Source organism: Otolemur garnettii, unplaced genomic scaffold (genome assembly GCF_000181295.1).
Source record: "Otolemur garnettii isolate 467f Iridium unplaced genomic scaffold, OtoGar3 scaffold00202, whole genome shotgun sequence".
NCBI classification, from domain to species: domain Eukaryota; kingdom Metazoa; phylum Chordata; class Mammalia; order Primates; family Galagidae; genus Otolemur; species Otolemur garnettii.
The window spans coordinates 842560-862707 of NW_003852597.1; the positions used below are offsets into that span (position 1 = coordinate 842560).

Genomic DNA, 20148 nt, shown 5'->3' on the forward strand with positions numbered 1-20148 from the left:
TTTGAACTCGTGAGCTCAAGCGATCCACCGCCTCAGTGTCCCAGAATGCTAGGATTACAGGTGTGAGTCACTGCACCCTGCAAACTTTTTTTTTTTTTATTCTGTCCTTTGAAGTACAAAAGTTTTAAATTTTGTTGAGGGCTTAGTTTATTAGTTTGTTCCTTGTTCTTTTAGTGTCGTATCCAAGCAACAGTTGCCTAATCCAAGATCACAAAGATTTATTCCTAGTTTTCTTCTAAGAGTTTTATAGTCTTAGCTCTTGCATGTATCTCTATGATCTGCTTAATGTATTATTGAATATTTCCATATAATTCTACATTTTTTCCCTCAGAGGTGGAATTTCAAAGTCAAAGGTTACTTTTTTTTTTTTTTTTTGAGACAGAGTCTCAAGCTGTCACTCTGGGTAGAGTGCCGTGGCATTACAGCTCACAGCAACCTCAAACTCTTGGGCTTAAGTGATCCTCTTGCCTCAGCCTCCCAAGTAGCTGGGAATACAGGTGCCCACCACAACACCTGGGTATTTTTTGGTTATAGTTGTCATTATTGTTTGGCAGCTGGGGCTGGATACGAACCTGCCAGCTCCAGTGTATGTGGCTTGGCACCCTAGCCACTGAGCTATAGGCGCTGAGCCAAAGGTTGCATGTTTTATGAAACTTTTGACATAGGTTCCACAATTCTATTTTTTTTAGACAGAGTCTCACTCCATCACCCTGCATAGGGTGTCATGGTGTCATGGCTTACATAAACCTCAAACTCTTGGGCTTGAGCAGTCCTTTTGCCTCAGCCTCCTGAGTAGCTGGGACTATAGGTGCCTGCCACAATGCAGGCTAGTTTTTCTATTTTTAGTAGAGACAAGGGTCTCACTCTTGCTCAGGCTAGTCTTGAACTCCTAAACTCCAGCAATCCACTGGCCTCAGCCTCCTAGAGTTCTAGGATTATAGGTGTGAGCCCCATGCCTGGCCTGTTCCAAAATTCTTGTTGTTCTGTCTTCTCTGTCATTCTTCCCCTTCCTACCTGTCTGTCCACAGCTCTGGTTCAGTGAATGTTACCATAGTCTCCTGTGTGTTCCTAATGAATGCTGTTGATACAGCGTGTTAAGCATAGCAGTGTGGTGGTGATTGGTGAGGGACAGTAAAGAGGAGGGACACTAGTCTGATGATTTGTGGTAGGAGTGGCAAGAAGAGGTTTGAGAGGGCATGAAGGAGGTAAAATAAGAAAACTAGAGGGGTGGTAATAGTAGCTAACTCCTAGGATGGTTGCAGGACCAAATGAGGCATCAATATGCTGGGGTCTGGCTAGTGCCTGAGAAAGAGCAGGTGGATAGGGTCAGTGTTGAGTTTGCTGATGTACAGGAGGCAGCTGTGTGTACAGGTTTGGAGCTAAGGTGATGGAGATTTGGCTTGGGCTTTGTGATCCAGAGGTTGGCTTAGAGTATTAGATCCAAGCTGGTCTTCAGAGTCAGAACACTTGGGTTTTTATTTCATTTTCACTACTTATTAGTTGTGTAACTTTGAGCAAGTTATTTATTATCTCTGTGCCTCAGTTTTTCATCTATAAAATGAGAATAGGAACAGTTTCTTGCTCATAAGTGTTTTAGGAAGATTAAATAAGTTGCTTAGAAAGTGCATGATGCGGCTCGGCGCCTGTGGCTCAAGTGGCTAAGGCACCAGCCACATACACCTAAGGTGGTGGGTTCGAATTCACAGCCCAGACCTGCCAAACAACAATGATGGCTGCAACCAAAAAATGGCCGGGCGTTGTGGCGGGCGCCTGTGGTCCCAGCTACTTGGGAGGCTGAGGCAGGAGACTTGCTTGAGCCCAGGAGTTGGAGGTTGCTGTGAGCTATGAATCCACGGCACTCTACCCAGGGGGATAGCTTGAGGCTCTGTCTCAAAAAAAAAAAAAGAAAGAAAGAAAGAAAGAAAGAAAGTGTCTGATGCAAGATGCTATATGCGTTCTCTGAGAAAGGTTTGTGATGGTTTAGAAATACAGTGTATCTGATTGCCTGTGCAGAGTTCTCTTAAGTCTTGGAATAGAGTGGGAGACTGAACTAGTGGCCAAAGTTTTCAGTGCCTCAAGGACAACTGCCAGAGGCTGGGCAATGTCAGCAGCAACAGGGGAGAGGGAGATAGGGCCAGTGGAAAGGAGCAAGGGTTTGCACCTTAGAGTACATCATGATCCAGATGTGGGAATAAATAACAGTAGCCAGAGCAGTTGCTTTTACTACCCTGGAAAGGACAACGGGAAACAAGAGGAATGCCAGCTCTTTCTCCTTAGATCTATCCTTTGCTTTGCAACTGTGTGTTCATTCATTCAGCACATAGCTACTGAGTACTGAATAGGCCAGCTACAGTGCTGGCCACTGGGGATGTGGCGATAAACATACAGACCAGTTTCCTACCTTCATGGAACCTGCTGGTTAAGGGAAAAGAAACAGACATTAAACAAATTATTTTGTAAGTCATTGTTCAGTACAGATTGAATCGTGCCACTCCCCCATTTCAGTGTCTTCACTGCTATCGAATAAATCCTAACTCCTAGACTGGGCACAATGACTCACACCTATAATCCCAGCACTTTGAGAAGCTGAAGCAGGCGGATTGCTTGATGCCAGGAGTTCAAGACCAGCCTAGGTAACATAACATAGCAAGTCTCTGTCTTTGCAAAAATATTAAAAAAATTTATCAGGGCATGGTAGTGGGTGCTTATAGTCCCACCTATTCGGGAGGCTGAGGACTACCTCAGGATCGCTTGAGCCCAGGAGTTTGAGGCTGCTGTGAGCTATGATTGTACCACTGAACTCTGGCGTGGGTGGCAGATTGAGACCCTGTTTCTAAAAATATTGATAAATAATGAATAAAATGAATAAAAATCTAAGCATGGCATGGAAGTTTTTCTGGATCAGGGTTCAGCCTACTCTTCTGACCACTGCTCCTCCCTCATTGGGTTCTAGCCCCCCAGGACTTCTTGCTGTGCCCCAGGCCAACTGTGACATCTCCATACACTGTGCCCCTGACATATTCCTATTGGTCCTTCAAGGCCACGATAGTGAATGTGTCTTCCTTTGGGAGACATTTTCCAGTCATTATTGCTCTCTCAGCCATGTTCCCAGAGCACCTTGGATTTTCCAGAACTATGGCACTTGATGTTGATCATGGCTTCAGTCTAGAGAAGGTCATGACAAACTCTCTGAGTTAGGATGGACATGGAGAGAGGGTACTGGGAGGAGAATTTGTAAGGGACATGGAGGGATGCCCATGGGTAGTAAGAGTACCTCGTGGCTTAGGGGGCAGCCTCAAGTGTCTGGCTGGAGAGCAGAGAGACCAGAATGTTACACAAAGCTTGGGCTCTGGGATTAGGCAGTGTGTCCACGGTGCCATTATTCGGAGTTTCTTCATGGAAACTAAGGGAGAAGCATATCTGTTGAAGAGTCATTCCTGCCTGAGTAGGTGAAGCTAGGAGCAGCTGCAGAATGGAGTTATGAATCTCAGTCCCGGGAGGAGGTGCAGTTCAGAGGCCCAGCACAAGCTGTTTGAACCTTCTATGACTGGGAATGCACCATTTCTGCCAGTGGGGGCTGGCCTTGACATCCAGTGGCCACCAGAAGATGAGACTGTCCTTGGTCACCTTCTGTGTATTTGAGATACATCCCAGAGCCCTTTGTGGGAGTCCTTTGATGATGGCATGTGGGGAAAACTCTATAGGCAGGGGTAGGCAAGCCTATTCTCAAGATAGCTGTACAGAAGTAAGGGAGCCTCCCTGGGGCAGGGTCTCAGGAATCTGGCTACTTGACCTTGGAGATGCAAAGGCAGGTTTTATCCGTGAGGTTGCCTCAGCCCGAGCCTCAGGGGTAGCGTTATCCCCAGCAAGTTCAGGCTGAGGCCCACTGAGGCCCAGGTGTGGCCTTTCTACTGGAAAGGGCTGAGACCCAATCCTGCCTCCATGCCAGGCTTAGATTTATTCATTTATTTATCAGTAAATTTTAGAAACAGGATCTCACTCTGCGATCCAGGCTGGAGTGGAGGTAAAGGGTTACCCTGGGGGAGATGAGGACATTAAGCTGAGGAAAGTCGTGGGAGTATTTGGAACAGCAGTTAGAACTATGGGACTGTCTTCTTCATCAGAAGCAAGGCCAGCATCATTGGAGGGTGGGAAAGCTGGTAGATGTGTGAGCAAGGAACTGAGGCACTGGCAGTTTCTGCTCCAGGCTGAATTGCAACCTAGCCTGGGATCCCTGTAGATGTGGGCAGTTAATCTCTGAAGGCCAGAGTCACCAATACCAAAGAGCAGGAACATTGAACTTTTCAATCACATTAATTTCCACAGGAAATTGTTGTCTTCCTTTTGTCCAAAGGTTAGTGATTTATATTTACCATCCTTTTAAGTAGCCTTGAAATTTACTGTTGCCAGGTCACCACCAGTATCCATAAATTTCAGGGTGGCAGCTGAGCATAGCCAAGTGGCTTGGTCCTTGGAAAAGTACACGCTAGCCCTTTTGGGAGGACAGATAACTAGCTATAGACAGACTTTGTACAGAAGCACCTCTCAGGGGCTGGGCATTCACTTTTCAGGGGAAATGAGGTGAGGTCTGTTTGATAAGGTTGTGGGGAGACCTCTTCAGAAGCAGCCACGGTGGTGGCAGCTGGCTGTGCCCCCCAGCATATCACAGAGGAGACATGCTTCTAGCTGTGGACGGAGCTGCTGCACAGAAGGTGCCCAAGCACCTAAGGTGGGGAGTAGGGGCCAGATTCCCAGATCTGCTTCTTAACTTTGTGACCTTAGGCAAGTAACTTAACCTCGTTTTGCCTCATCCTCCTTTGTCATAAGAGTATACCTGCCTTACAATATTGTTATGAAGGTTAAATCTCAATAAATATAGGCTGTTGCTGTTATTCTCTGGCAGGACAGGGTGGGTGGTTTGATATGGGCCAGAGTCAGTCTGCCTCACTCCCCTGCTTCCACACCATCTTATCCATTTCTCTATTTCAGACCCTCTTCTTCCATCTGCTCCTGGAATTAGGACAGGAGCTGGTTTTTATAGTTTTTCTATAAAGGGCTGGTAAATATTTTAGGCTTCGTGAACCATATGGTCTTGTAACTACTCAACTCTAGCATTTCAGTGTAAAAGTAGCCATTGACGCTAAGTAAATGGATGAGTTTGGCTGTGTTCCAATAAAACTTTATTCACAGACACTGGAATTTAAATTTCACATACTTTTAATGTGTCACAAAATATCATTCTTTTGACTTTTATTAACCATTTAAAAATCTAAAAACCATTTTAGCTTTCAGGACATACAGAAAAACACAGTGGGCCTGATTTGGCCCTGGGTTTAGAGTTTGCCAACCCCTGGGTTTGAAGGTGTAATGCCATCGATAAGGTGTTTGGTTTTCTGCCTGGGCTGTCTTTGAATCACTAAAGAAAGGTGCCCTAGTATGGGCTTGTCCAGTGACCCCATAGCACGTGGGGCAGAAGGATGGGAAGGAGTCCCAAGGGAGCCGGGGCACAGGGGCTGCAGGATGCCCGGGCCTGACACCGGTTGCTTCTCTGCCTGCAGCCAGAGCAGAGCTCTGGATTGGCCAGTCAACCTAGCTCACACAAACCCTGCTGTGTCTGTGTTTCAGAGAACAGCCCCAGCCAATGTAGGAAGGAGGCGGGGACTCGACAGCCTGTGGTGATTCTCTTGGGCTGGGGTGGCTGCAGGGACAAGAACCTTGCCAAGTACAGCGCCATCTACCATAAAAGGGTGAGTACTGCAGGCACGTGGGCACCAGCCCTGCCGGGGCCCTGGCACCTGCCGCGCTGCTCTGTGGGGAACTCTGAGCCTCTCTCTGACTGCTCTCACCTCTTGGCTGCAGTGAAGGCCGATCACCTATGTGGCAGGCCAAGGAATGGCATTAAAAATGACCTGTGAGGGAGATGATGGGGTCATGGCCTGGTCAGGCCTCTTCAGTCTCCTGACCTACTTCCCCTTTCTTGTTCTCTGAACCCCAAAGTGGACAGCCCAGCCTTAATGTGTCCCCTAGTTGTGGCATCAGCCCAGGCCTCAAGTCCCTGCTGGCTGGATAATGCTTCTCTGACTGGCTGGAGCCTGGACTGGGTGTGCTGGGCAATTTGTACTACTAGGACTGTCTCCTTTTCTGAGCAGGTGAAGTTCTGTCTTAGGACTGACCATGGCACCTTTCACATCCCAAGAGTAGTAAGGCCTCTTGGAAAAGATTCATGCTTCTCCTCAGGTGCACCAGGAGTGGGATGCAGAGGCTGGGGTTAATTGGAGAGAGCTTTTGGTTGTATTTTGGAAGCCCCTTTCACACTTTGGCCTCTGGCTTGGCCCTGCTCTCCTCGGCCCAGAGGAGCCTTCTGCAGGGGGTACCAGGACAGACAGCCCCAGCCACCAGTTGGAAGCCCTGGACTGAGCAGTGGGAGCACCTGGGAGAAGTGCCAGCTGATGTCCCCACTCCCTTAGTCTCCCTCCACCCACCTACATCTGTACCCTGCCCAAGGTGTGTGGTAGATGACACCTGGAAAGGAACAGTGACTGGAGGCAAATATTGTTCTCCCTGCAACTAACAAGGCTCTAGTCCTCTAGTGTTGCTTTGTACAGATGGCCTTCTTCTGCAAGTAGTTTCAACTACTTCTAAATTCTACTCACTGGGCTACGCTCGTCTATCTGGCTTCCTCATTAGATTAAGATCCTCGAGGACAGAGGAATAGGAATAGTTAAGGGTGGCTAGAACAGAGAATGAAAGAAAGGGCAAGTGTCAAGAGGAGAGGCTTGGGAAGGACCTCCTGATTTAAGCAGGCCATGCTACTAGATCTTTGAGTCAGAAAGTCTCTCACTACAGCATGGGAGAAGTATTGGAGGTGCTGTGACTAGAAGCAAGAGGCGAAATGTGGAGGGAGTTGCAGCAAGCCAGGACAAAAGGTGGTCAGGACCTGAGAACTGAGGGTGCAAGTGGAGGAAACGAGAAGCTTGTCAGGAGGTAAAATGGTGGTTTACTGAGAGATTGGATACAAGCCTGAGGATAGGGTGCAGGGTAGGGACAGGTTTCTGGCTGAGGTTCTTCTTGGGTAGAGGAGGGGTGTATATTTTCGGACAGGAACACTAGAAGAGAATGCGTAGGCTCTGAGGTGGATGAGACTCCCTAGGTGGTGTGTAGAGGAAAAGAAGAGGGCGTAGGACAGAGCCCCGAGGAGCTCAAAAGAATGAGAGATGAAGAGGGTCCTATGAGAAAAGAAAGAGTGGCCAAAGATGGACAAGAAAACCCTGTGTGACAGAATCCACAGAAAGAGTCTTTGGGATATGGGTCGTTGTCCAGAGCAGCTGGTCATCCCTGTTGGGCTCTGGGTCATTCAGATGCTGTGCCCATATACTTTTCCTTGTTGCTGCCACCACTAATTACTGCTGCTCAGCGTTAGTGTACTTTGTCCCAGGTGATGTGTTGGTCACTTGAAATACATTGAATTTTTCATTTAATTTTCACCATAACCTTATGAGATGGGTGTTATCCCAATTTAGAGATGGGGACACAGACCCACAAAGAAGTAGGTGGTGGAGCCAGGAATTGAACCAAGACCTGTCTGACCCCAGAGCCTCCCCAACTCAGATTCCTCTGAAAAAGGGCCCTTAGTCTCTGCAACAGGTAGATGAGAAGGAATTAGGATCCTGGCAGGGTGGCTTTTCTAACTGGCCTACACGGGGACCTGTCTAGAGATTTGGGGGCACAGTTGGCCTAGGCAGTGAGGGATACAAAAACTTAAAGGAGTTTGGGCCCAGATTTTAGAATTTGAAGAACAGCATTTATTTACTATATTTGGAATTTTAGGACGAGTGTGAGGAGTGATCCAAGACTTGGGAACCACACAGATTGGGGTGTCAAGCTCCTGAGTCTAAAGAGTATGAACTCTGATCTCAGGGCCCTGGGGAGGAAGTGACAATGATCAGAGATGGGCGTGATATGACCTAGGCTCAAAAGTGTCCTTTGGTTATCAAGGCTGGGTCCTGCTGCTTTCTCTCGGGTGTTGGGCTGATGGGGGTACTTGCGTCTGGGAGGTGGGGACAGGGCAGAGCAAGTTGCCAGGGCAGTCTGTAGCCAAGTGGTGAGGCCTGAAATGTGCAAGGCCTGGGGGATGGTGGGGAGTGGGGGGCAGACAGAGAGGGAACCAGGGTGAGGAGACTCTTCTGGTCAGCCCAGATTTCTCTAAAACATGGTCTGGGCTCCAGGTCTCAGCTACCATACCAGGCTGAGAGGGCTTGGCCAGCATGAAGCAGTTAGTCGAAGGCAACCTGTGTCCATGAGTAGTGAGCTAGCACCCAGACAGAAGCAGAGACTGGGGCATTGCTAGACTCTATGGGCCCTGTGGAAGTTGGAGTTGCTGGCCCCTCTGACCTTAGCTCATACCGTTTACTCCCACCCCATCCATGAGGACTGACCAGGCCTCCCCCTCTCCTAGGGCTGCATTGTGATCCGATATACAGCCCCATGGCACATGGTCTTCTTCTCTGAGTCCCTGGGCATCCCTTCACTTCGTGTTTTGGCCCAGAAGCTGCTTGAGCTACTCTTTGATTATGAGATTGAGAAGGAGCCCCTGCTTTTCCACGTCTTCAGCAATGCTGGTGTCATGCTGTACCGCTATGTGCTGGAGCTCCTGCAGACCCATCAGCGCTTCTGCCACTTGCGTGTGGTGGGCACCATCTTTGACAGTGGTCCTGGTGATAGCAACCTGGTAGGGGCTCTGCGGGCCCTGGCAACCATCCTGGAGCACCGGCCTGCCATACTGCGCCTGTTGCTCCTGGTGGCCTTTGCCCTAGTGGCAGTCCTATTCCACGTCCTGCTTGCTCCACTCACAGCCCTCTTCCACACCCACTTCTATGACAGGCTGCAGGACGCAGGCTCTCGCTGGCCTGAGCTCTACCTCTACTCAAGGGCTGATGAGATAGTCTTGGCCAGAGATGTGGAACGCATGGTGGAGGCACGCCTGGCACACCACATCCTAGTGCGCTCTGTGGACTTTGTGTCATCTGCACATGTCAGCCATCTCCGTGACTACCCTACATACTACACAAGCCTCTGTGTCAACTTCATGCGCAACTGTGTCCACTGCTGATGACCTTGCTTCATTTTACATCTGTTCCAGAAATAAATGCCTAATACCTCCCCACAACCTACATCTGTGGGGCCCTCTTCTGGTTCAAATCCCTATGGCCCTTGGGGACTTTGTGGTCCCATAAGTAGAAAATACCTCTGGGAGTCTGTCCTGGGGGACTGCGGGTGGTCTGCTTATCCCAGGATCCTAAGGGGCAGGAGTGCCTGGGCATGTCTCTGTGGCAGCCTTGGATTGTGTTTAGGCAAGGGCAACAATCAGGCTGCTAATTCCTGTGGCATTTAGGCTATAAAGATTAACAAAATAGGCTCGGCGCCTGTGGCTCAAGTGGCTAAGGCGCCAGCCACATACACCTGAGCTGGTGGGTTAGAATCCAGTCCAGGCCCGCCAAACAACAGTGACGGCTGCAACCAAAAAATAGCCGGGCATTGTGGTGGGCACCTGTGGTCCCAGCTACTTGGGAGGCTGAGGCAGGAGACTCGCTTGAGCCCAGGAGTTGGAGGTTGCTGTGAGCTGTGATGCCACAACACTCTACCCAGGGGGATAGCTTGAGGCTTTATATCAAAACAAACAAACAAACAAAAAAGATTAACAAAATAGGCAGGGGGAGTTGAGGATAAGCCCGAGTTTTTTTTTTTTTTTTTTTTGAGACAGAGTCTCACTCTCTCGCCCTGAGTAGAGTGCTGTTGTGTCATAACAGCAACCTCTCAAACTATTGGGCTTTATCAAGCCTCTTGCCTTAGCCTCCCTGAGTAGCTGGGACTATAGGTGTACACCACTATGCTTAGCTAGTTTTTTCTGTTTTTGGCAGACATGGGCCAAATCTCTGAGATCTCCCTCAGAGAGGCTTGCATCTCACTCTTGCTTAGGCTGGTCCTGAACTCCTGAACTCAAGCAATCCACCCACCTTGGCCTCCCGCAGTGCTAGGATTACAGATGTGAGGCACTGCACCTGCCCTGAGTTGATTTTTTTTAAATTGTGATAAGAACACTTAACCTGAGATCTACTCTCTAAAACTTTAAATGGACAACACACTAGTAGTTAACAACTATTGTTAATTATAGGTACAATGTTGCACAAATCTCTAAAATTTAATCAGTTTGCATAATCTAGAACTTAATTTTATCTTGCATGACTGAAGCTTTATACCCTTTGCCAGAGTTGAGTTTTGATTCCTCAAATGGAAGGTTAGCTTTGTGGGGAGGTGCTAGATGGTAACTCTGGGTTGGAGGTAGGGCCAGGCTGGGGACATGGACCATGATCTCAGCTCCAGAAAGACAAAGCCCCATGGCATAAATAGCACCCTTATGGATCTCCCTCAGAGAGGCTTTTCTGATCTCATCGCTTGGGAATCTGAGGTAGAAGCCAGATGAGGAGCTGAGTGCGCAGGTTAGGGGCCTGCGTGGCTCCACGCTTTGCTAGTAAATCACTGGTTCCAGGCAAGTTGCAAGCTGGGGTGGGGAGGAGAAAGACAGCAAGCAGCTCTAACTGCTAACTCTGGAGCCTTCAAGAGCAGAGCCAGGATGAGGGATTTTGGCCGAAACAACAAACTCCTTCATCTCCTTTAAGGGAGAGACCCACTTGAATACCTCTAGGCAGGAGCAGTGGTTTCAGCTTCCTGTTTTGTACCATCTCTCATTCTGTAAGTTTACTGCTACATGATCTTGGCACTTTAATAGGTAATCAATAAATATTTGTTGATCAAATGACCATATGGTGGTGATTAAAGGACTCAGGGCAGGGATGGGCTTTGAAAAGTTCAACAGGCAGTGAAGGAGAAAGCTAGAAAAGCTCTGGGTGGAAGCTGACCCATGGTATTCTCAGGGTTTATGGACTCTGTATCCCATCAGCTCTCTGGGAGTCCCCACCATTGTGGTGTTGATTTCTGAGCTGGGTGGCCGCATTCCTAGCTATGGCCAACAGGTGGCAGTGCTGCCTGTGCCATGACAGCTCAAGACTCCCAGGGCAGGGTGGGCTTCAGTGGAATGCCCTCACTCCAGGTTAATGCCCCCTATTAGATAGCATATGGCCCCCAGGGTGGGGGTAACCAGCCATCAAGGACCCACTGAGCCCAGGGCAGGGAGAAAGGAGAGTAGAGGCATAAAAGAAGTCAGCCTGACTGGAACCCAGATTTAGGAGCCTCCTCTATCTCCATTGCCCTCACCTCCTTGCCCACTCTTCCAAACCCACTTCCCCAAACCCTTAGTCTTCACAGGGGCTGCTACACCTACCCCTACAGAGGCTAGGATCCCTGTAGTCAGGATATTTGGTGCATTGAGCTGGGCATGGGGCTGGGGAGGGCCTTCGATGGGCTCCAAGGTTGACTTGTCTCCTGTGCTTCATTCGGGTGCAAGGGGAGGGAGGACCTGGCACCCCAACCCAGTTCTGTAGTAGTTACAATGGGCATCCCAGAGAAATGGTGCCTAAAGCTGGGGATCTGGGAAGATGCATCTGGTGAGAATGTATAAAGGGAAACCTGGTACCAGGGAGACACTCTGGGGCCTTGAATCGTTTTCTCCAAACATATTTCTGTTGTGGCTAAGGACTCCTCTGTAGCTTCAAGTTATCAGCCTGGGCAGCATCAAGGGTGCTAACCTATCTCACTGGCAGTTAAGTGACCACTGGACAAGGTGTTTTCTCTGGTGCTAGTAGTCTAGCTCATTCCCTAACTAGAGGGTCCCTCTTGAAGAATAAGGGTTTCTGTTCTAAGGATCTAGGCCATAGCTCAACTGGGCTTTTGCTCACTAGGATTGAGAATAGAACAAAGTTAGGGAGGCTGAGATGGTGATCTCATTGTGACTTCTGGTACGTTTCAGGGGACTAGAAAGGGTTAGAAGCCTGAGGCTTATGTTTTCACCCAAGCTTAGCTGCTCCTGCCCTAGGTTGGGGGATATAGCTTGCATCCCCTCTGTACCCCCAAGCTCTGACCTCTTCTGTGATTAATGAGCTGACGATTCTGCATCGATAAGGAATTAACCTAGAGCCCCTACCCATCAATAGTCAGGAGCCAGGTCTCCAACCCAACCCCCAGCCCAGCCCAGCCCAATGCTTCAGGGCCCCTGAGCAGATCAACCCAGCATGGCTTCACACACCTATAGCTAAACCCTTTCCCCCATATTACCACCAGGAATTAACCCCTTAACTACTTCAGTCCACTTCCCCTCATGTGGTCAGCTCCCCCTCACATATTTACACATAGGCAGCAGCTGTTTATATTGGTTTAATCCATGTCAAATGTAGTTTACAAAGGGAAAGGAGAAGTACCTTTGTATAGAATATACAGACACAGTATCACACCATGGGGCCCACGTCAGGGGCCAGGGGCGAGGCAGACAACACTGATTCCCTGGGAGCAGTAGCTCTAATCCCAGGAAAAGGTTCTCAGCAGAAGCTGGGCAGCCAGGGGCACCTTCATCACGCCCCAACCTCAGCCTCTGCTTCAGCTCGGTCCCATTTCCTGCCCCCCACCCCCAACTCCTTATAAAGAGCCCCATGAGCTAAGACTAAGGAGAGGATCATGTCCCTCGGGGCATGTGCCCCATGTCTGAGAGAAGAAATATACACCACTGAACATCGAGCACATAGAAGGAGGAAGGGACACCATGGGAGAGGGAGAGGCAGGCACCCCAGGAGGTGGATGGGCCGAGCCCCCAGCCAGCCCTGAAGGGGGCACTGCTTCCATGGGTTCTTAAAAAAAGAAGAAAATTATACAACCAAAGGGGCAGGGCATGGGTGGAGGGTGGGGAGTTGTCCCATTTATACACAACATTGTAAACATACACAGTCTATATTACATGTGCTTCAGTCTGGTGTTTGCATGTCTGTCCATCAGTCTGGGGGCTGCACCTTGGAAGCCTAGCCCCACCACTCCCCCCACCCTCACTCCCTGCCTCACCCTGGAACAGGTATGGCCCCCAAGCTTGGTGGGAGCCAGAAGGTAGTGCCTGGGCCTCAGCCTCTACTCTGGCTCCAGAGTCCTGTGTGTGTATGTGTGTGTGTGCACACGCATGTATGTGCATGTATGTACATGGGGGAACCTGTGTGCAAGTATGTACAAGGGGAGAGGGTCACTGTCACAGAGGCTAGGGGCAGGTGGGGCTGCTCGAGGCAAGTCCTGCCTGGGGTAGCTAGCTCACAAGTAGATCCTCCGCAGGTCTCCAGGGGCTGTGATCGTGTTGCACTGAGGGCAGAGCTTCTTGGCCCCCTGCAGGGAGAATAGGGAAGGCATTGGTTACACACGATGGGCCAATGGGCCGCACATTTGTGCATAGAAGCACCTGGGCCTGCAGCCACATCTCTCTGCACCAGCATGTGCTGGGACCATGGTCCTGTCAGCCCAGGCTGGGGATGCATGGGCGGCCTCTGTGAGTAGGCAGGCACGCTCTTGTGTTGGGGGGACGCCAAGATCAAACCGCCTGGCCAGCCCCGCAGCGGGAGCCCCGGTAATGAGAACAAGGCTGGGTCCAGCTGTGGCTGCCGCGGCCCTAACTAGATTACACGCGGCCTTTGATCAGGACACAGAGCCCACGTCCGAGCCTTTTATTGCTGTCTCCGGGCGACATTTTAATGGCTGCTCCAGAGCGAAGAACAGGGGCAGGAGCAGAAGGAGCTTAGTAATGGGAGGGGGAGGGGCGAGGCCCTGGTTCTGCTTACCCACAGCCAGCCTCCTCCTGACCTGGGGTCTCACTAGTAGGGTTGGTGCAATGGGACTTCTGGGGGCTGGGGGAAGGAGAGAGCAGTCAACCCATGAAGGGGAAGGATTTAACCAATCTATTGTAGGACAGAAGTGAATGTGGTGAGCCTAGGGGGTAAATATCCTGGCTCTGTTCTACACTCTGCTTTCCCTTGCGCCCTGTGTCCCTCAAGCCGGCTCAAACATAAGCATGGATAGCCACCCACTCCCTGACCCCCGTGCCACCTCACCAGGGTCCGCAGCCAGCACTCCTCACAGTGCACGTGCCAACATTGGATGGATGTCAGGGGCATTGAGTACGAGTCCTAGGGAGGAGGGTACAGAGAGGGGTTACTGTGAGGCAAGCTCACCCCCTGAAGAGCCAGGTCACAGTGCAGTGACCTCTCCAAATCCCAGAGGGCACAGAAACCTAAGGGCACCTGGATTCTTTCCTACTCACCATACAGATGAGGCATTTGTAACGGTCTCCACGTGATAGCTGCCGTTCAAGTTCCCTGACCCGAGCCTTCAGGGCCTCAAATGTGGTCACAGCTGAATCTTCAGTGATTCTGTGAAGGGGACAGCACAGTTGGGCAGCAGGCTGGCATCCCCAATCTGAACCTCCAGCCCACATCTCCTTAGAATTACAGAACCACATATATTACTGTCCCCTAGACATCCCTGCCTGTTTGTTCCCTTCACCGATAGCCTGTTATCTGCAAACTTCATGTTCCAGAACTAAACTCCTTACTCTCTGTTTCTCCACCTCCACCCTGATACATTTTCTAAACTAGATAGCTGGGAATCATTCTCAGTCACCCCCAACTCTGCCATCACACTCCTACTGTAATGTCTCCACTTCTCTCTACCTTTATCATCCCTAGTCTGGGCTCTCCTGGATCACTCAGCTAACCTTCAAGGCTCCTCATCTCCATTCCATTCTCCTATCCCTTGGAAGAATTTACACTCTAAAAGCATATCTGATCAAGTTTACTTCCAAGTTTCAAAGTCTCCTTTGAAGAGTAAGTTCTATTCACTCTTCCTTGGTCCTGGCCAGCCATACCCCACCCTGTATTTTCTGCTTCATCCACATGAAACTACCTCACGACATATACCACCCTGACATACACCACCCTTTTCACTCCCTTGGCCTCTCTGCACTGTATTTCCTCTGGTTCCTGTCACCTCCTAATTTACTAGCTCTACCTTGTCATTCAGGTTTAGTTCAGTTCTCACCTCCCAGAAGCCTTTCTCTCCAAGGTAGCACCATCTCTGGGGAGCTCCCCCCAAGCCAGCCTGATTTTCACCCCAGCAGTGTTACTGCCAAGGTCTTTGTCTCCCTTGCTAGACTGCATTCCCTGAGGGAAGGCTGCTTACTCAACTTTAGCCCCACTTCAGGGATGTAAGCCTGAGTACACACTTGCTAAAGGGCCAGTCCAACCTCCAGGGAGAGGACTGAGAGATGTAAGGACTGGGTGAGTCCCACATAATCTGGATCCCTTTGCCATTGGCCTGGCCTATCTCAATGGTGCCTTGTTACTCCTTCCTAGGCACGCCAGATGCCCTGGTAACCCTCAGTCTACAATTTAAGCCCTGCACCAGAAGGTCCCTACAATAATTTCAAGAGTCTGGCCTGCACTGCTAAACAGAGAATAGCTAGGGGTGTCTCAAGGATCCCTCCCACCCTCTTAAAACAAGTGAATAGGACCCAAAGGAGCTCACAGAGACAGAAGAATGCTTTCTGGAAGAGTAGAAAAGATGGTACAGCAGATAGGCCTTAGGGAGTAATAAGGATGATAATACAAATAAAATAGCTAAAATTTATTAAGCACTTACTAAATGCCAGAGATTGTACTGAGGGATTGATAATTATTATCTTATTTACACCTCACAAAAACCCCATGAGAAGATTCAAATATTCCCATTTTATATACCAAGAAACTAAAACACAGAGAAATTAAATAGCTTCCCCAAGGTTCCCACAGAGGGGGGAGATGGGATTTAAACCTGGCAGACTGATTCCGACATTGACTGATAACTGTGTCACTAATTACTCAATACTGAATGCCCAGGATGCGGTGGGTCTTCAGGCTAAGGCCCTAGAAGCCCAAGAGCCCTGCCTGCTGGAAGGCTGATTTGTAAGTGAGCAGAAGTTGCTAGAGAAAGAGACTGTGTGTGTGGGAGGACCTGAAATGTCACAATCAAGATCTTGGCAGATCCAGATCCTTCAGAAATCTCTGCACTTGACTAAGCTTCTCATGGACCATGGGAAGCTGTTGAGGATGCTGGAAGAGGGGTGTACACAAGAGTGAGGATCTAAAGACTGGAACTGGGGGAGAGAGAGAGGCACAGGTAGAATCACAAATTAAGTGTGGTGTGGACAAGGACAATCTCCTGGTGGAAAGGGGGAGGGGCATTCTGCCAGCTTAGGGAACACAACTCAGAAAACTCGGGAGCTTATGGGTGGGGCAGTGCCTATAGCTCAGTGGGTAGGGCGCCGGCCACATATACCAAGAGTGGTGGGTTCAAACCCGGCCCCGGCCAAACTACAACTAAAAAATAGCCAGGCACTGAAGTCCCACTACTCCGGAGGTTGAGGCAAAAGAAATGCCTAAGCCCAGTAGTTGGAGGTTGCTGTGAGCTATGACAGTATAGCACTCTACTGAGGGCGATAAAGTGAGACTCTGTCTCTACCAAAAAAAAAAAAAAAAAAAAAGAGCTGGCTCAGCGCCTGTGGCTCAAGTGGCTAAGGCGCCAGACACATAGACCTAAGGTGGCGGGTTCAAATCTAGCCTGGGCCCGCCAAACAACGACAGCTGCCAAAAAAAAAAAAAAAAAAAAAAAAAAAATAGCTGGGCGCCTGTGGTCTCAGCTACTTGGGAGGCTGAGGCAGGAGACTCACTTGAGCCCAGGAGTTGGAGGTTGTTGTAAGCTATGATGCCACAGCACTCTACCCAGGGGGACAGCTTGAGGCTCTGTCTCAAAAAAAAAGAGCTTATAGGTGGTCTGTCAGTGAAGGATGCAGGTCAAAATGGGGTGCAAGTGGCAGCACTGAACATGACCCCCTAATGGCTATGTCCCTGTACCCCTCAGGGATGCTTTAGATCCATCATAACATGGGTCCATGATTCTCTCTGCCCTGCCTCTCTCCTTGGACTCCAAGAAAGGCTTTAACACCATTTTCTTCTACTTAACTGTCTGGCTCTAGAAGCCTTTTTTTTTTTTTTGAGACAGAGCCTCAAGCTGTCCCCCCCTGGGTAGAGTGCCGTGGCATAGCTCATAGCAACCTCCAACTCCTGGGCTCAAGCGAGTCTCCTGCCTCAGCCTCCCAAGTTGCTGGGACCACAGGCGCCCACCACAACACCTGGCTATTTTTTTTTTTTCCGGTTGCAGCCATCATTGTTATTTGGCAGCCCAGGCTGGATTCGAACCCACCACCTTAGGTGTATGTGGTTGGCGCCTTAGCCACTTGAGCCACAGGCGCCGAGCCTCTAGAAGCCTTTTCTACCTCCTCCTTCCTCTTATGCAACCGAACAGCAGGCTGTTCCCCTGACATTTTTTTGCCCAATGCCACCTTGATTGCTGGTACATTCCCAACATGGAGACAAGAATAGGGTAGCTGTGCTTCCTTCCTCTCCAAGGACCAGGTTGGCCCTATGTAGTTATTTCAAAGATTAGTAAACTATGGCCTGGAGCTGGGAGCAACCTACCCCAAAGTGGAGAACCCCAAACCTCAAATCAGAGGATGAACTTGAGCTAGAAGTACAAAAAAGGATGGAGACAGGAGAGAATGAATCCCTTCCCTGCTGCATCTCCAAGAGCTCAAAGGCCACAACGAGGGCCAATTCCCAACTCCAGAGTCCACCTATCCAGGATTTGTTCAGGACACACCTTAATCCGTGTTGTGGTGAAATACCCAATCCTCTAGCCCCTGACCCAGCTTGGTTGTGAGCTATTCCTGAGTCCCTCCAGGGTACAGGATGAGAAATTCCAGGAAGAAGCCATGGCATCATGCCTTTCTCCTTTCCTGGACTGTGAAACAGATCTAGAGCAGGAACCCATATTCTGGATAAGGAAGAGAGAAGTCATGGGGACTGAAAGGCCCCAATCTTGGCAGATCCAGATCCAACAGAAACCTCTGCACTTGACTAAGCCAGTCCCCAACTCATCTCAAGAGATCCTTGCCTACTAGTGCCTGTGCTCACACAGGTGGGACTGACATCCTGACTTCCCCCAGTCTTGGGTGGGTAGTAGCTTCATGGATGGCCACTGGCTCTGGCCCCCACCTCCCCTTCGGGCACCATCCCTGATTAATGATCTTGTCTTTCTGATTTATGAGCAGCCCCTCCAGATGAGGGTAGGCGCCCCTTACAACCCCGCCCGCCCCGCTCAGCTGGAGTAGGAGAGAATTATTAAATAAACATCCATACGTCATCCCCCCACCCCAACAAGCTGGTTGCGCCAAACCCATACGGCCCGCTCCGGCGCTGACACGGAGCAGCTGCAGTGATTCATGGGCAGCCGGGCCCTGCGCCGCGGCCCATACATCATGCCAGCAGCACTTGCAGCCGTGGCCGAGATAAACTGATCAACCACAACGGGCTGGAATGAATTTATGACAACACAAAATGGAGGGAAACAAATGGGAGGTGACCCTGGGCCACCGACCCGGCCCTGCACTGGCCTGCAATCCACTCTCCTGGCAGGAGGCAAGATGGAACACTGGCCCTGGAATGAAGAGGCTGCCTTTTAACCCCAGGCAACCTAGCCTCAAGTCAGAGGGAGGGGTGGGTGTAGGAATAGCCAAATGCAGCAGCTCCAAGCAGCCTAGACTGGAAAATGTCACCTCTAGGGGCCAGAACTGGCCTTGCTTGGGCTTCTGGAAGGGTAGTGAGATGCCCAGCTGATATCAAATCCTTGTGGCTCCAGGAGATCCAGGCCAAGGGCTGCCCAGCCCTGGGTGAAATGCTCTTTTCCCCTGCCAGAGAACCCAGGCCAAAAATTCCTACCACAAGTGATGAGACCCAATGCTCCTGCCTAAAACCCACTGCGAGCGCCACCCGGGACAAGAAAAATGAAACCAATTTAGCTCCCGATTAAGAAACAGAAACTGGAGATGAATCAAGTGTGCCGGCTGGGCTGGGCGGCCATACATCACATTCCCCGGGTGGAGGCCGCTGCAGCGGGCAGGCAGGCATGCAGGCAGACTGCTCCTCCCTCCGCCAACGCTCCCGGGCCATGGCCCAGCGATCAATTCACAAAGTCACGATTAGCACCAGCTGGGCTCCACTGCAGGCTGTGTGCCCAGGGCAGGAGGACTAAGCTGCACTCAGAAGGGCCAGAAGCCCTGGCAGCAGGCCTTGCTAGCAAAGGGCCCCATCCCTCCCACTGAACTGCCATACCAGGAGCCCTCCTCCTGGCTAACCACACTCACTTCTCAATGTCGCTGTTCTTGCAGGTCTTCTGCATGGCCTCTTGCTTGCTGCTTTCACCATTGCTGGTGGATGGCATCTCTGCTGGGATAGAGGGACAACTCATACTCCAGTCACACTGGGCAGCATAGGTGAAGGTTGGGCTTGAGTCAGCCACCACCACCTAGGGATGTCCCCTTTCACCCATTACTCCTAACCTGGGTCATGACTTACCGTCACTGGCCCATTTAGAGAATTCAGGCGTGATGCGTGTGCTGGGAGGGCCACCACTGGAGGAAAGTAAGGAGAAAGAACAAAGTGAGGCCCCTGGCAGAAGAACAGCCCTGAGGGTGGGTCCTGGGCTGACCCCTGCCTTGGGGCTTCCTGCCCCTTCTTTATCCCACCCACCAAAGCCTGTGCCCACACTTGCTTTAGGACTGCACCCCGAAGCGCCTCTCTCTCCTTGGCTTCACCAGGCTCCTCTCCTGTGCAAGGGATGACATCAGCCTCTGTGTATCTGGCATGGCAGTCAAGGACAATGGATCCTAGTTTATAGGAGTCCATGAGGGCTGAATCTTCAGGAGGGATCCCCCTGGCCAAAGCCAAGACTCCAGCCCAGAGTGGGTATGGGCAAGTACCAGAGGTGCTAGGTTCTTTTCTTATTCTCTTTGGCCTGCCCCACCAGCCCCACCTTGACCCATAGTGCCCCAAGGATACTGTGGCTTCCCATACTCCAGAGTGTCATCCCCATCCACATCCAAGTCAGCATCACTGTCCGGGTTCTCTTTGCCGCTGCACATGACGAAGCCAGAGCCTGTAGGAAGCAGGGTATGAGAAGGGCCAGGGGCCAAAGAGCACCCCATCTATTGGCTCTAGGTAGGGGTCATGTTTGGGGCCAGATAAAGCCCACATAGAAACTTGGTCCTGAAATCTATAAAGCCAGATTATTTCCATACCC

At 50.4% G+C, this 20148-nt stretch overlaps 2 protein-coding genes across 6 annotated transcripts in view; one reads left to right on the forward strand and one right to left on the reverse strand.

Annotated features, from left to right (window-relative positions):
• TMEM53 (transmembrane protein 53) overlaps positions 1 to 9166 on the forward strand; it is an 18901-nt gene extending 9735 nt beyond the window's left edge. For both annotated transcript variants that reach the window (XM_012812338.2, XM_023507729.1), the window contains exons 2-3: positions 5626 to 5747; positions 8456 to 9166. In XM_012812338.2, the coding sequence (XP_012667792.1) occupies positions 5626 to 5747; positions 8456 to 9109 (776 nt within the window). In that variant the 3' untranslated portion in view covers positions 9110 to 9166. The remainder of the gene's footprint in view (positions 1 to 5625; positions 5748 to 8455) is intronic.
• A 3147-nt stretch (positions 9167 to 12313) lies between these two features.
• Positions 12314 to 20148, reverse strand: part of RNF220 (ring finger protein 220) — a 248544-nt gene continuing 240709 nt past the window's right edge. For all 4 annotated transcript variants that reach the window (XM_003801196.3, XM_012812339.2, XM_012812340.2 and 1 more), the window contains 7 exons: positions 19908 to 20004; positions 19621 to 19707; positions 19425 to 19480; positions 19214 to 19292; positions 14240 to 14348; positions 14031 to 14105; positions 12314 to 13311 (listed from right to left, as the gene is read on the reverse strand). In XM_003801196.3, the coding sequence (XP_003801244.1) occupies positions 13240 to 13311; positions 14031 to 14105; positions 14240 to 14348; positions 19214 to 19292; positions 19425 to 19480; positions 19621 to 19707; positions 19908 to 20004 (575 nt within the window). In that variant the 3' untranslated portion in view covers positions 12314 to 13239. The remainder of the gene's footprint in view (positions 13312 to 14030; positions 14106 to 14239; positions 14349 to 19213; positions 19293 to 19424; positions 19481 to 19620; positions 19708 to 19907; positions 20005 to 20148) is intronic.